We start from the raw sequence: 14078 nt of genomic DNA, 5'->3' as shown, positions 1-14078 counted from the left end.
TGGACCCACCCTGATGAGCTGTCATGTGGGCCCCGCTCTACTGCTGCTACCGAGCGGTGCGCGCGTCTCACCGTGCTACTGTCGTGTGGTGCATGCTGCTGTCTAGTGCTGCTGCCGTGCGGTGCATGCTGCTACCTAGTGCTGCTGCCGTGCGGTGCGCCCTGCTGTGCGGCCTGCTGTGCGTGCTGCTGCCTATGACTGTGGTGCAACGCGCTGCCGGGGGCGGTTGGTTAGTCTCGCCTACGAGTGTGTCTACTGCTTCTGTGTCTGTAACAAAACGACCCCTAAATCTACTTGAGCCATGAATTTCTCCTTGATATTATCATAGTTTAATGATGATAGGTAATTTACTCCTCAAATTCCCCTGGTATTAAAAGATTTGCAATTGATTAGGCTCTGTTTAGGACTATAAATGTAAATATGTTAGTACAAATATATACAAATCTATATATTTATATTTGTATTCATTCAAAATTTGAAAAAAGTATATATATAAATATATAATACAAATGCGTATAAAATAATACAAACTGAGCCTTAATTGGGTTTGTTGTTGAGGGAGTAGTACGCTTGCTGAAATGGTCTCTTTTGGAGGCAGTTAGCTATCCCTCCTTTTTTGAGTCTCAAAAATTTGTGTTGTTTGCATAGGTTTCCTCTGGCTGTTCCTTCCTGGTGTTCATGATTATCTCATTTTTTTAGTAAGCTTAATATGTTTTTTATATATAAATAAATATATTGTTCACTTTTCTTACTTATTGCATTGTGGACTTATAAATTATAATTCGAGCATCTATGTCAATGACCAGTTTTGGATTGGCTCCAATCTGATCCAAACCTTATCAATTGGATTTAAATGGTCTATTATAATTATTGGATTGTGCCAATCTAAAATAAATTAGTCCATATTCTTATTGGTCTGAATTGGACCTAAACCAAATTTCCAATAATCCGATCATGAGGCCAAATCTTTATCCAATTTGAAACAGATCAAAATTGAAACCTGCAGAAAATTACTTTTATGAAAGTACCTTTACGAAAGCACTTTTACGAAAGCACTTTTACAAAGCACTTTTATGAAAGTAATTTTATAAAAAGTACTTTAACAAAAGCACTTTTATTGAAGTAATTTTATAAAAGCACTTTTACAAAAGTACTTTTATGAAATCGATTTTACAAAAGAACTTTTATGAAGTACTTTTATAAAAGCACTTTTATGGAAGTACTTTTAAAAAGCACTTTTATGAAAATACTTTTATAATACTTACGAAAGCACTTTTATGGAAGTGCTTCTATATAAGCACTTTTAAAAAAGCACTTTAATGAAACAACTTTTACAAAAGCAATTTTACGAAAGTACTTTTATAAAAGCACTTCTGTGAAATTACTTTTATAAAAGTACTTTACAAAAGCATTTTTATAAAAACACTTTTATGAAAGCACTTCTGCAAAAGTACTTTTATAAAAATAAAAATACTTTTTCAGAAGTAATACAAAAGTAATTTTATAAAAACACTTCTTCGGAAGTACTTTTATATAAAGTGCTTTTTCAAAAGCACTTTTACAAAAGTGCTTTTTCAATGCCCAAATGATATATTTTTTTTGTAATTTTCAGATTTTCTTCATTTTAATATATTTTTATAATTTTTTATATGTTCTGTTTTTATATAATTTTTGATATTTTCGTTTGGTTTGGATTGGATCCAATCCATCCATTTACATTTTAATGGATTGGATTGAATTGGATTTGGTTTGTATTGGATTTGGACTAGATTGGGTCCAACACATTTGTAAGTGGACTCACATTGGACTGGATTAGGTTGAATCAAATCCAGTCCAATTGACACCTCTACATCTATGAATGAATTTCTCTTATAAGGTTTAAAAAATAAATAAATAAATAAAACTTGTTTCTAGAATATTTACAAGTTGTTAATTAGTTATGCTCATTTGGCAAGTTGTAAAAGTTTGGTGTTATCACAGTGTCTATATACACCCCTGAATGAACGAACTCTTTGAGTGGATTATAGTTGATAAGGGCAACTTTTGGGTCTTATTATCAATAAAAATAATCTTTTTAAAATAATTTTTGGAGTAGGGTAACATTTTTTTTAAATATCAAAAAAAGGGTAGAAACACTATTCATCTTCTTCTTCCTTTAGACCACTGAATAAATCTCCCCACATCCGGTCTCTATCTTTCTCTTTCCTCCTCCTCCTCCTTTCGATGGCCATGAAAGAGCTTCATCATTGAGCACTACCTGGAGTTGGGAGGGCGGATGCCATGAAAAACCAGCGTTTAGAGCTGAGCACTACATAGAGGAGTTTTGATGACCATCGCCAAGATCACCCATGAAAGAGCTTCACCCGCCTTCCACCTTCAAACCACTTTGATGGAATGCAAGGTCTTTGTTTTTCCTCGTCGATCACTACCTAGAGTTGGGAATCTGGACTTCTTTGGGCCCTACCAATTATTTTTGATGTTGCCAATTACTTTTTTTTTACTTAAAATTTTGACAATAATAATGAATCATCTGGAATTGGGAAGGCAAATGAAGCTCTTTTGATGACCATGCATTCCATCAAAATTGGGAAGGAGGATGAAGCTCCTCCTTTCGATGGCCATGAAAGACTAATGATTTTGGCGATCTTAAGCGTAGAGGTGGATCTGAAGCAGAGGGTTCTTGTTTGAGAATGGATTCGTTCGTCCAGATCTAGTTTGTTGAGCTTTGGAAGGCGGATGAATTGTTCATAAGTCAAAAGGTAGATGAGGGAGCAGGGGATAAATCGCTGGTGGCGAAGCAAAGAGGAGACGATAGCAAACCACAAGATTTACTGGTATGATGTTTCATGTGGTATTCTAATTGTTTCAGAAAAAAAACTCATAGCATCTCTGCTCCAAACTTAGATGTAGAAAACAAGAAGCAGAAGAAGAAAGAAGAGGAAGAAGGAGGAGAAAAGAGACAGAGGTGGATAGATTTATTCGGTGGTCTAAAAGATGAAGAAGATGAACAATGCTTCTATCCTTTTTTGATATTGATGAAGAAGATGAACAATGTTTCTACCCTTTTTTGATATATTTTTTTTAAAAGTTACCCTACTCTAGAAATTATTTTTAAAAGATTATTTTTATTGATAATAAGACCTAAAAGTTGCCTTTATCAGCTATAATCCCTTTTTTCTTCCAAGCCTCACTCTTGTTGTTATATAATAATAATAATAATAATAATATATAATACTTTAATGATTTTTAGTTTAATTATTTAAGAATATACAATGTTCGAATTATCCATAATCCAATGGATAAGATTGAATTTGAATCTGACTATTAACGATTCAATGAATGAAATTTGGATCTACATATATCCGATTCAAATCCAACCCATTTGAAAGTCTAGATCTCTTACAACTAAGATTTTATGCTATGTCATATTACTAATTGATCAGAATTTATCAAAATTCACGGTGGTTAAACTCTTTTACGTGAGATTGCATGATAAGAGTTTTGACCTATCGGAACCATCCATGATATTTCTGTTTTTTTTTTTCTTTTATTTTATTTTTATGAAAGCCTAAGTGAAGGAGATCTCGGGCCGAGCTCTTTGCACGGCCCAATCCACAGTGTTCAGTAATCAGTACCCCACCAGCTGCAACCTCCACTCAGCCTTTGTGGTTTCTGGCCCACTGACATTGTCTTGAAACAAGGTCAACATGGAGACCAGGCCAAATCATAGAGTTAAAAAAGTTAATTGTTCGTATTTCCTCGACTGTGTATAAAGTATAAATTGTGATCTTTTGTTTTTTTGTTTTAAGAAATAATTTGTTTTTAAGTGAAATGATTTTGATTTGTTTTTAGAACCGGCAACAAGAAAAACAATAACGCTCCCTTAAACTATTCTTCTTTCATTTTTGGGTAAAATACAAAAACCTCCCCTCAAATTTCTGATAATAATAAAAATCTCCCCTTTAATTTCATTTTAACAAACATCTTCCCTAAACTTTTAAAAAAGTCAACAAAAACTTCCCTTAACGGAAAATTATAAAATTATGAAATTACCGCTGTTAATGTCAGAGCGTTTTTTGCATTGAATCTTTTGGAATTACAGATTGACGACACTCATCCACGTGTATGGTATAAAACTAATACTTACCGACATCAATGGCTCTTCCACCTTTTCCTTACTATTCGATTTCACGAACTGGGTTACATCAAAACCACAAATTTTTATTATCTCTCACAATCACAGTAGCATTATAATCGTCTCCAATATTTTTACTAAGCCAAGCATAGGCTCCTCCTCCTCCTCCGATAACCGAAGCAACTAATCTTCAACAAGTATCCGCTTCTCTGCAATTGATGAACTCCCACAAATAACAAAGCTCTACAGTTATTCCATGCTATATCACCTTTCCATTCCTTCAAGTCTTACCATCAGCATATATCAAAAGAAATGGATACTGATTATTTCTTGATTCACAATACTCCCTTTTGCTTCTTTATTATGTTTAATGAACTTTTTCTTTCTCCACTTTACTACACAAGTTCCATCATAACTTGCCTCCAATGACAATATTTGTGTATGGGACGAACTGTCCCCACTACCTTTCCCAAGAACAGTGGTGTTCCCACTGTCGTCCATCTCCACGGTGGTGTCCACGAGCCACAAAGTGATGGCAGCACCTTTGCCTGGTTCACCTCCAACTTTAGAGACACCGGACCCTCCTCATCCTAGCAGACTTACACACTTACCCAACGCCCAACACTCCGGGAACCATAGGTACCACAATCATGCACTTGTCTCTGTAATGACAGATGAGCTTCAAGAAAGCATCATTTTCTTCCCCAACTATAGAAGAATAAATCAAAGAAATGCCAAGTGGGGAAGCTAAAGAGGAAGAAGCGAAGATATGTGTGACATCTAATAGCACGATGAGACCAGATTGATATATACTTCTGATAAACAAGTGGAGCTTGTCATTTGTAACGTCCTCCGTGATATGAGCGACAACAAGGTCACTCATTGCTCTGGGTCATCTCCTAAACAGATTTTTCATTCCTTGCAGAGTAGCCAAAGAATCCCAAACCCCAGCTTCCGTTGCTGTTCTTGGCCTTGGAAGAGATGCTACCAGTATCCAGGTTAGAATGGGTATTTGAAAAAAAATTGATGCATGGACTTAACGTTTTTCGTCTAAGTTAGTGATGAATGGAAGGGAGGTGTTTGTTGATTTTTTTTTAAATTTCAGAGAAGGTTTTTATTATTGTCAGAAACTTCAAGGGAGGTTTTTGTATTTTACCCTTTATTTTATTTAAGATTTGTAATTAAAAAATAAATTTTATATACAAGAATCCAAATATCTGGTATCATTATTTGGGTCACGAAATTAAATTAGATTTAATTTGTGATTACAGTATCATCATTCCATGATTTTCTCTACATTTGAGGTGTGGTTGGGCATATTGCTAATGGTGAAAAGTGCATTAGGTTTAATTGAAAATCATAGGTGAATAGTCGATTTCATGGGTTTTGAAAGGAAGAAGTTGAATTATGCTTGCACAATTCTTTTAGTTGAGGGCAATTTTGTCCTAAAAAACATAACTGCTTTTGTCAATATTTTAAAAGCATAACTGATTTTGTCAAATGACCAAACATGATGATTTATTTTGTAAAAGAACTAAAATTTATTTACCAAACTTTTTTTGTAAATATCTAAATGGTATTCCCCAAACACGTAACTGTCATTGTATATACTCAACATTGATTAACCAACACCATGACCATGATCCTCATCAATTTCATTTGACAACTTTTAATAGAGCTTACCACTACTCATCCTATAAACTCGGTTGTGTATACCCTATTACTTATAAACAACATTAATCCCAAAATTGGTTTGTATTCATCCCAATATTCAAAACAAAGCATCAAGACCAATAATTTGTCGTAGACACCATGGTATTCATTAAAAAGGAAAAGCCGTGAACACTGTTATCCATCCCACAATGTTATTCATTTCTCACCAAAAAATTGGTTCATCTTGTCAATCAATTCATTCCTTCTACTCATTGAAAAATGATCCAATAAACAGAGTATTTAACAAACTAATAACCTACAATAAATCCCAAAAATGATACGGATTTCACGGTAGATAACAAGCTAGTAACATACTAATAACCTATAATCTCAAACCAAATTGCATCTCTTTGAAAAAAATGGCCATGGAACCATAGTTTTAATAGATTAACTCCTGGACCCATATGTAAAATTTTAGGGCTGAGAACAGCCCCCGTCAAACTACAGATTCGGTCCAACCAGTTTGGTCTAATCTAGTTCGAATTGGTCTAGGGTTTGACTTTTAATTCAAGAAAGATGATCTGAAATTAAATTTTTTATACAAGACAATCAAGAATTAGTAGGAGGGCAGTTCGTAGGACTACCACCCTACAAAACAAAGATTAGATCGCAGTATGCGGTTTCCAAAACTGCAAATGCAGATGGTTGAACCCATATCTGCAAAAAATTCTCTTCTATGCAATCTGCTTCATCATCAAATGGAATAAAATAGAAAACCTATTTTTCTATTAATATTACATCATATTTAAATTCCTATACATTCCGTCTAAAATTAAAAAAAAAATAATTACAGACCATGAATTAATAGAACAACAAGTGCGCAGATTTCTTGCACCATTATAGAATTTGATCTCCACTATACGAACAACCCAAAAATTAAGAAAAATATATAGAACGATTCTAAATATAAATCAGATTTATAAAGATTTAATTTTAGATCAATTGCCCAAAAACTGGGAACCAATTTCTCAGAAAAACATTAACTGCACGAATCGGGTAGAATGCCTTCTGCTCATTTGCACAAATCCAGATCTGGTTTAATTTGGTTCATGATTTGAACTTAGCTCCGATACCACTGAAGGGATGAGAGATCCATCATATTGATGGTTGAACCCTATAGGAAGGTTGGGCAAATTTTCAAAGATTTCTCTCTCTTCTATGTGGGAATTGCATTCCCTATTTTAGAAAACTGCATTTTCAGGGATCAATCTTAAACCCAAATCGAACCAGATCTTAAACCAAAAGGGAGTAGAGGGATATACCTGACATAGAGTAATAGTAAACTCCCAATAAAGGTATTCACACCCAAGGAGAAGACCAAAGAATGCTTCCACCAAAGATGACACAGTGTGAGGTGAAGCAGAATCAACAGGATGATTCTTCAACAAGAATATGATGGAGGGTAGCTGAGCACAACATATTGCCTCTTCTAGCAAAAGGCTATATCAAGAACTGTTCTTGATCACTCCCATTGGTGGAGATCGAACTATGTATGGCGGCAAGAGTAGGAAAGAATAAGAGCAAAAGACAATGCATTCAAACTATATTGTCTCTCTCTATAATTCAACAAACTGTAAGATGATTTGGAGGTTCGCCCTATTCTTCTATTTATAGCCTTAAAGAGAGGTTCTCCTAATCCCATTAGGAGTTTCCTAATCCAAATTTTATATTTGGATCTAGACTCTCTTTAAGAGATAAGGATAATCCCTTATCTTATCTACAGATAAAGATCAACCTTTCTAATCTAATTAGGAGTTTCTTGATCCAAATCTTTATTTGGATCTAGACTCTTTGAGTGGATAGAGATAACCCCTTATCCTATTAGTTGATCCAAATCCCAGAACCGCCCCTTATTTGATTAAACTTATTAAGCTAGTTCGAATGGGCTTTAGGCCCATTAAGTCTATGTGCTCACTTAACCTCTTAATCTGCTGCCCAATTGGCTATCCTTGTATGGCGTGGGATACAAACATTGATCTATACATCAGCCACATGGGTTCAACCCATCCTCTGTTACAAGGCCTGGCCGAATTCACTATACGAGACAATGAACCCCTAAGTCCATCACCATTAGTTCTTAATGGGCCCAACATTTACACTAAATGGTCATTGGGTCAAGCCACCTTATAAAAACACAAGGACTGTGGGCAAATGCAAGATTAGCCCATTAGGTATTACTCTCAATGGTCTTACACTTAACCTCTCAGCCCATAATGATCAAACACTGTCTGACAAGAGAGGACCTCTCCCTTAGCTACAAGGTATAGTGTTGCACTCTCTACTCACATGGATCCCAGGAATTAAACCTTTTTGCAAACATTTTGAAAATATAATATATATGTATATCTCTATATAAATATATTTTGCAAAACAAATTTCAATAGTTGAAATCGACTACCAGCAGTTTTGGTTTCCATCAGAGAGATTGCATCCTCGATCATTCACTTTGTCTAATAAAGGGGCTGATGCTTATCACTATGATCATCCACTCAAATGAATTCTCAGACTATCCCAACATACCCAGGTTTTGACTCCTCTAAGGATCTCACTGATTGACATATCAAAGACAACCCAATCCGGCACCTAGTGTAGTATCATAATCAAGTCTAGGGGTCAAGTTTAACATTCCAATTTTTCCAATCTATCTCCAAGGTCCAGGGAAATACTGAAATTTTGGTCCTGTTCAGGGTTTCAAGAAAACCCACACTGCATGTACCTCAGGTCTCACCCTGGTAATTGAGACAAGCCACCTCAACCAACTTGGTGGCACATCAGTGTCAGCCTTGGCAGGATAAATCTCCCTAGATCTATCCAACGACTGTGAAGATTCTAAACTAACACAACTCTCATATGTGTCCATCAGTTTAAGGGTATTACATAAAAATAAACCATAATAACATGAATGAAATATGTACTTTATTCATTTACATTAAATGTCATAATATACATCATTCTGATTGAAGCTAATGGTATACACTGTCTAACATTTGCTTAGAATATCATTAGGAATCATAGGCAATACATCTATTGGTTAAAATATGTTTGGAAGGTTAATCTCCCAATTAAAATAACCATTTTTATGTGGAGATTTATGCATGGTGTTGTTCTAGTTGATGAGATCATATCACGAAGAGGTGTTAATTTGGCTTCCAAGTGTTGTTGTTGTGGTAATTTGGCTTCCAAGGGGTGGGATCATTTAATCATTTATTCTCCACTCAAGTTATGGCTTCTAAAATTTGGCCTTACTTTAGTAATCTCTTTGACATTCCCATCTATCCTACTCAACATGTAGTGGAGCGAGTTCTTCATTGGTGGAATATTTGTAAAAATGATACTCAACTGAATCAAGTTATTTGCATCACTCAGTCTATAATCCTTTGGACCATATGGAAAGAAAGATGTAAACGTATATATGAAGGTAAGGGTTCTTCATCCTTATTACTTATAGAAAATATTAAGAAATGGTTGAAAGACATCAATGCTCTTACTAATGATCCTTCAAATATGGATAATGATCCTCTTTCACTTCAAGTGCTACCATTCCTTTGAAAGCTTCAAAATGGAACAAATACAAATGGATTAGCTGGAAATTTACAAGTAATTTTGCTTACAAGATGAATGTGGAGGAGATTGTCACGGCAATCCTGGTGAAGGAGGAGGTGGGGTTTTACTTAGAAACTCTTTTATTTTGCTTTTCATTGTTACTATGGCTAGTCTACCTCTACTCAAGCAGAATTTTTAGCTTTGTATGATGGTCTGAGCCTTTGTTTGCAAAGAGGATATAAAGAGATTGAGGTTGAAAGTGATAACATGATTATTATTGACATTATAACGGGTAGATCGAATTATCCTTGGAATTCTGTTTACATGTTGCGCAGGTTTAAGAACTTAGTCCAAAGAATTAATATTAGGTGGACCCATATCTTACCAAAAGGAAATCGTTGTGTTGATCTCCTAGCTAACAAAGGAATTGATGAAAGACACATTCTTAAAGTGATCAATGGTAATTCCCAAATTCCTATGGATTTGGTTCATCTTATTCACAATGATAATTTGGGTTTTCCTATCCTCAGAATTAATTAGGTTTTTCTAGGCCTGTTTTTTTTATCTATGTACGCTTGGGTAATGGGGCAAGGCGAGTTAAGTTCAATGGTTAATAAAATTTAAGGTGGTTGCTCTTCCACTTGGAGTAAAGTTTGGGGTTAAAAAAAAAAAAAAAAAAGATTTGCTTCTCATAGACTGCTCCTTACAGTACATCCTAGTGTACATCTTATGTATTGGGGAAATGTTCCCAATACACGGCTGATTTCTATTGTGAGATTGATGCGAGGAGCATTATTTGAGGAATAGATCCAAATTCATCTATCTATGTAGTGTGAATATCTCTTGTACTTGTGATGGGAGATGTTCCCAATGCAACATCAATACTGAAATATATATATATATATATATATATATATATATATATATATATATATATATAGATAGATAGATAGATAGATAGATTAAAAGAAGGAAGCCTATGAATTTTCTCCTTTATTGAAATTTTTATTTTTTTATTCCATGTCAATTTTTAAACAACCAATGAGATGCTTTCCTTCCCCAAAATAATTATCTAAAATTTCTCTCTCTCACCCACACCTTACCAATAATCTCCTCTACTAAAATTTCTCTCAAACTACCTCCCCACTTTCTCTTAAATCATTTTCAGTTCCTATTTATCTCCTAACTCATCTCTAATTTACTAGAGAGTTCCTCTCCAAATTATCTCTAGTTCCTATTATCCTCTTCCCCACTTTTATCTATATCTCTCTAAAGAAAGTTTAAATTGAAAAAAATTAAGAATTATTTAAATTTTCTAAAAAAATTATATAATAAATTTAAAATATTTATTAAAAACATAAAAATTAATTATAATAGATTTAATAATATTCATATTATTATATTTTTACAAAATTCATCACAAAATTGTGTACTAACAATATAAATTATGATTTTCCAAATTATTCAAATAATAGAAATCTAACATTAAAAACTAAAATATTATTTAAATATTTCAATAAATAAATATATTAAATAATAAAATACTAAAAATAGCTAAATAATATTATAGAAAAATATTTAATATTCTATAATAACTTTATAATAAATTAAATTCAAATGATGGAAATTTTTAAATGCTTTATATATAATTATTGATGAGGGGTGATTTGGCCCGTCCTAGTAAGCAGCGGACACGTGGACACAACCTAGTGATTAGACGCATGACTCGGCATCCTTGGCCACCTCAGGTATCTCGGTCACCTCAAATAGCATTGAAACCCAAGTATGTCGAAATGATCAAGCCTACCAAAGTGACACGTAGTAGACTTCCAAAAACTTGCTAGTTGTCTTCGAACTCCTCGGTATCACACCACGCAACCGCAGGCCTTATCCTCATCCCGCTCGAATTGGAGGAACACGATTGGTGAGGTGTGGACTCATCCCACACAACCTAAGTCAGTAACCGCCAACTCGGGGCACGAGATGTGGACTCACACCGGGACCCCTCTGTCCTTCATAGCAACCAGCACCAAGTTAGCGATCGTGAAGACGTGGGTAACAAGCGCCAGCTCCCACCTCGCGATAGAATCTGGGAACGAGAGCGCACTAGGGTCAAGATCCCAAACAACACCAAGTGTCGCCACAAAGCATGTCGGTTTTCAGCCAGGAACAGCCCATCGAGAAGCAACCCATCATTGACATCGAGCAAGGTGAGGGAGGAAGTGAGCTCTATAGTTACACAGCCGACTCTAGTATTGTTGGGCCAGCCCTCTCCCTTGGCACGAGAAATTCTCTCAACCCCAAGGCCACAAGGATTTAAGACGCCCACACTGGAGACCTACGACAAGAAGTTTGATCCCAGTGATCATGTTGATGGTTTCTAGTCCTAGATGTTGCTCGCCGGGGTAGATGAAGAGAGCATGTGTGTAGCCTTTCCCACAACGTTTAGAGGTTTGGCCAGGTTGTGGTATAGGAGTTTTGTACCAGCCTTAATCAAGAGCTAGGAGCAGTTTCAGACTTGTTTACTACTCACTTTTTTACAAGTAAGAAGTGCCCAAAATTTGCAGCGAGCCTTCTAAATGTGGTCCAGAGAGAAAATGAATCAATCAGGAGCTACATCAAGCGGTTCAACAAAGAATGCTTGCAAATACTCAACCTCAACCAAACAATGCATCTCACCACACCACAAAAGGGATTTCACCATGTTGAATTTTCTTGTCACCTCGACATGAACCCACCAAAGAAAATGGAGATGTTCCTTGATGATGTCGACAAGTTTATGTGAACAGAAGAGGCCCTCAGGTCCAAGGTAGACCTCTAGCAAGGAGAGAAGAGAAAAAGTGATGATGAAGGCACTAGTAGCAGTAAACACTGGAGGTGAAAGAGCAAGTCACCAAAGAAAAGCAAGTCTCCACACAAGAAAAGCAATGCACCATCTCGGGGTTCCAGGTTAGGTCAATGACCTAAAGCCCCTCCAATCTAGAGAACCACCTACACCCCCTCAATGCAAAGTGAGGTGAAATCCTAATGGCAATTAAAGACACCGTCTATGTTAAGTGGCCACTTAGGATGCAAGGAAACCCCTCAACCAGAAACCCGAATGTCTACTGTCACTTCCACTATGACATCGGGCACAATTCAAAAGGTTGTAGGAATCTCAGGGATGAGATTGAAGAATTGATTTGCCGCGAGTACTTGAAAAAGTTCATCAAGTATGAGAATAGGGAGACGGTGGACCGACAGGCCAACCAGAGAAGGGAAGCTTCGAAATCAAGCAGAAGCAATGATCAGCAACCACCTTGGCAATATTCACTGCCAAAGAACAAACCGATCCATGGAATGATCAACATGATCACCAGTGGGTCTATTGTTGCGAGGTGTAGCACAGCAGTAGGGAAGACTTCAATTCGGGAACTAGAACATGAAGATGAGAATCCACTGAAGCAACCTCGAGTGGAGGACCCCATTTACTTCAATGAGGATGATGCGCGAGGGATCCAATATTCACACGATGATGCTAGTGTGGTCAAGCTCGTAATCAATGACTTCAAGGTGAAGCGGGTACTAGTAGACTTTGGGAGTTCAGCAGACATCTTGTTCCTCGAGGCATTTAATAAGTTCCAATTGGAGTGGAAAGACCTAAAGCCAGCAGGCACGCCCTTAGTCGGGTGTAGCGGAAAGGTAGTCAGGCCCCTCGGATGAGTCATAGTGCTAGTTGTAGTGGGAGCATGGCCCAACTCAGTACGCTTCGAGCACACATTCTTGGTGGTTGAAATTCTATCCCCTTACAATGATATCTTAGGTCTACCCATCTTGCATACCCTACGTGCGGTGCTGTCGACCTACTACTTGTCCATGAAGTTTTTGATGAGATACGGAGTGGGGGTAGTACGAGGCGACCACCTCAAGTCACGTAAGTGCTACATAGCTACATTAAATGGCAAGGAAAAGTTGGTGGAGGATGTCAAACTAGAGCCAGCACCCGAGCATATGAAGGAGCGAGCTACCCCATTGGAGGAGATAGTCCAAGTACCAATTTCTGATGTTGAGCCGACGAAGACCCTCCAGATTAGCGCTCTACTAAGAGAACCACTTTGGTCACAACTAGTAAGTTTTCTACTTAGTAACTTGGATGCTTTTGCTAGGTCTGTGGTAGAAATGCCCAACATATACCTTAGTCAGGTCAGTTAGATAAAGAAAATAGAACCTTGCCTTGAAGCGGTAGAGGATAGTTGACGAGGAGGTCGAGAAGTTCCTTGTAGTAGACTTCGTTAAGGAGATCGGCACTCTACTAAGAGAACCACTTTAGTCACAACTAGTAAGTTTTCTACTCGATAACTTGGATGTTTTTGCTAGGTCCGTGGTAGAAATACCCAACATATACCTTAATCAGGTCAGTTAGATAAAGAAAATAGAACCTTGCCTCGAAGCAGTAGAGGGTAGTTGACGAGGAGGTCGGAAAGCTCCTTGTAGTAGACTTCGTTAAGGAGGTTCAGTACCTGAGTTGGGTGGCCAACCCTGTATTGGTGAAGAAGGCCAATGGAAAGTGGTGCATGTGCATTGGCTATACCAACCTCAACTAAGCCTACCCAAATGACTACTTTCCCCTTCTTAGAATAGACCGCATTGTAGACGTAGCCTTAGGGCATAAGTTGTTGAGCTTCATGGATGCTTACTCTGGATACAA

General features: G+C 36.6%; 1 protein-coding gene across 1 annotated transcript; it reads left to right on the top strand.

Annotated features, from left to right (window-relative positions):
• The first annotated feature begins 12418 nt into the window (after positions 1 to 12418).
• LOC148875634 (uncharacterized) lies at positions 12419 to 13093 on the top strand. The gene has a single exon (XM_088965148.1). It carries the CDS (start codon positions 12419 to 12421, stop codon positions 13091 to 13093), a length of 675 nt encoding a protein of 224 aa, XP_088821274.1.
• Positions 13094 to 14078: the final 985 nt, after the last annotated feature.

This window comes from Nelumbo lutea, chromosome 1, assembly GCF_056320005.1.
Source record: "Nelumbo lutea isolate HS-2025 chromosome 1, American lotus-T2T, whole genome shotgun sequence".
NCBI lineage: Eukaryota > Viridiplantae > Streptophyta > Magnoliopsida > Proteales > Nelumbonaceae > Nelumbo > Nelumbo lutea.
The sequence above is the reverse complement of the archived record's forward strand: the minus strand, read 5'-3'. Positions and strand labels throughout refer to the sequence as shown.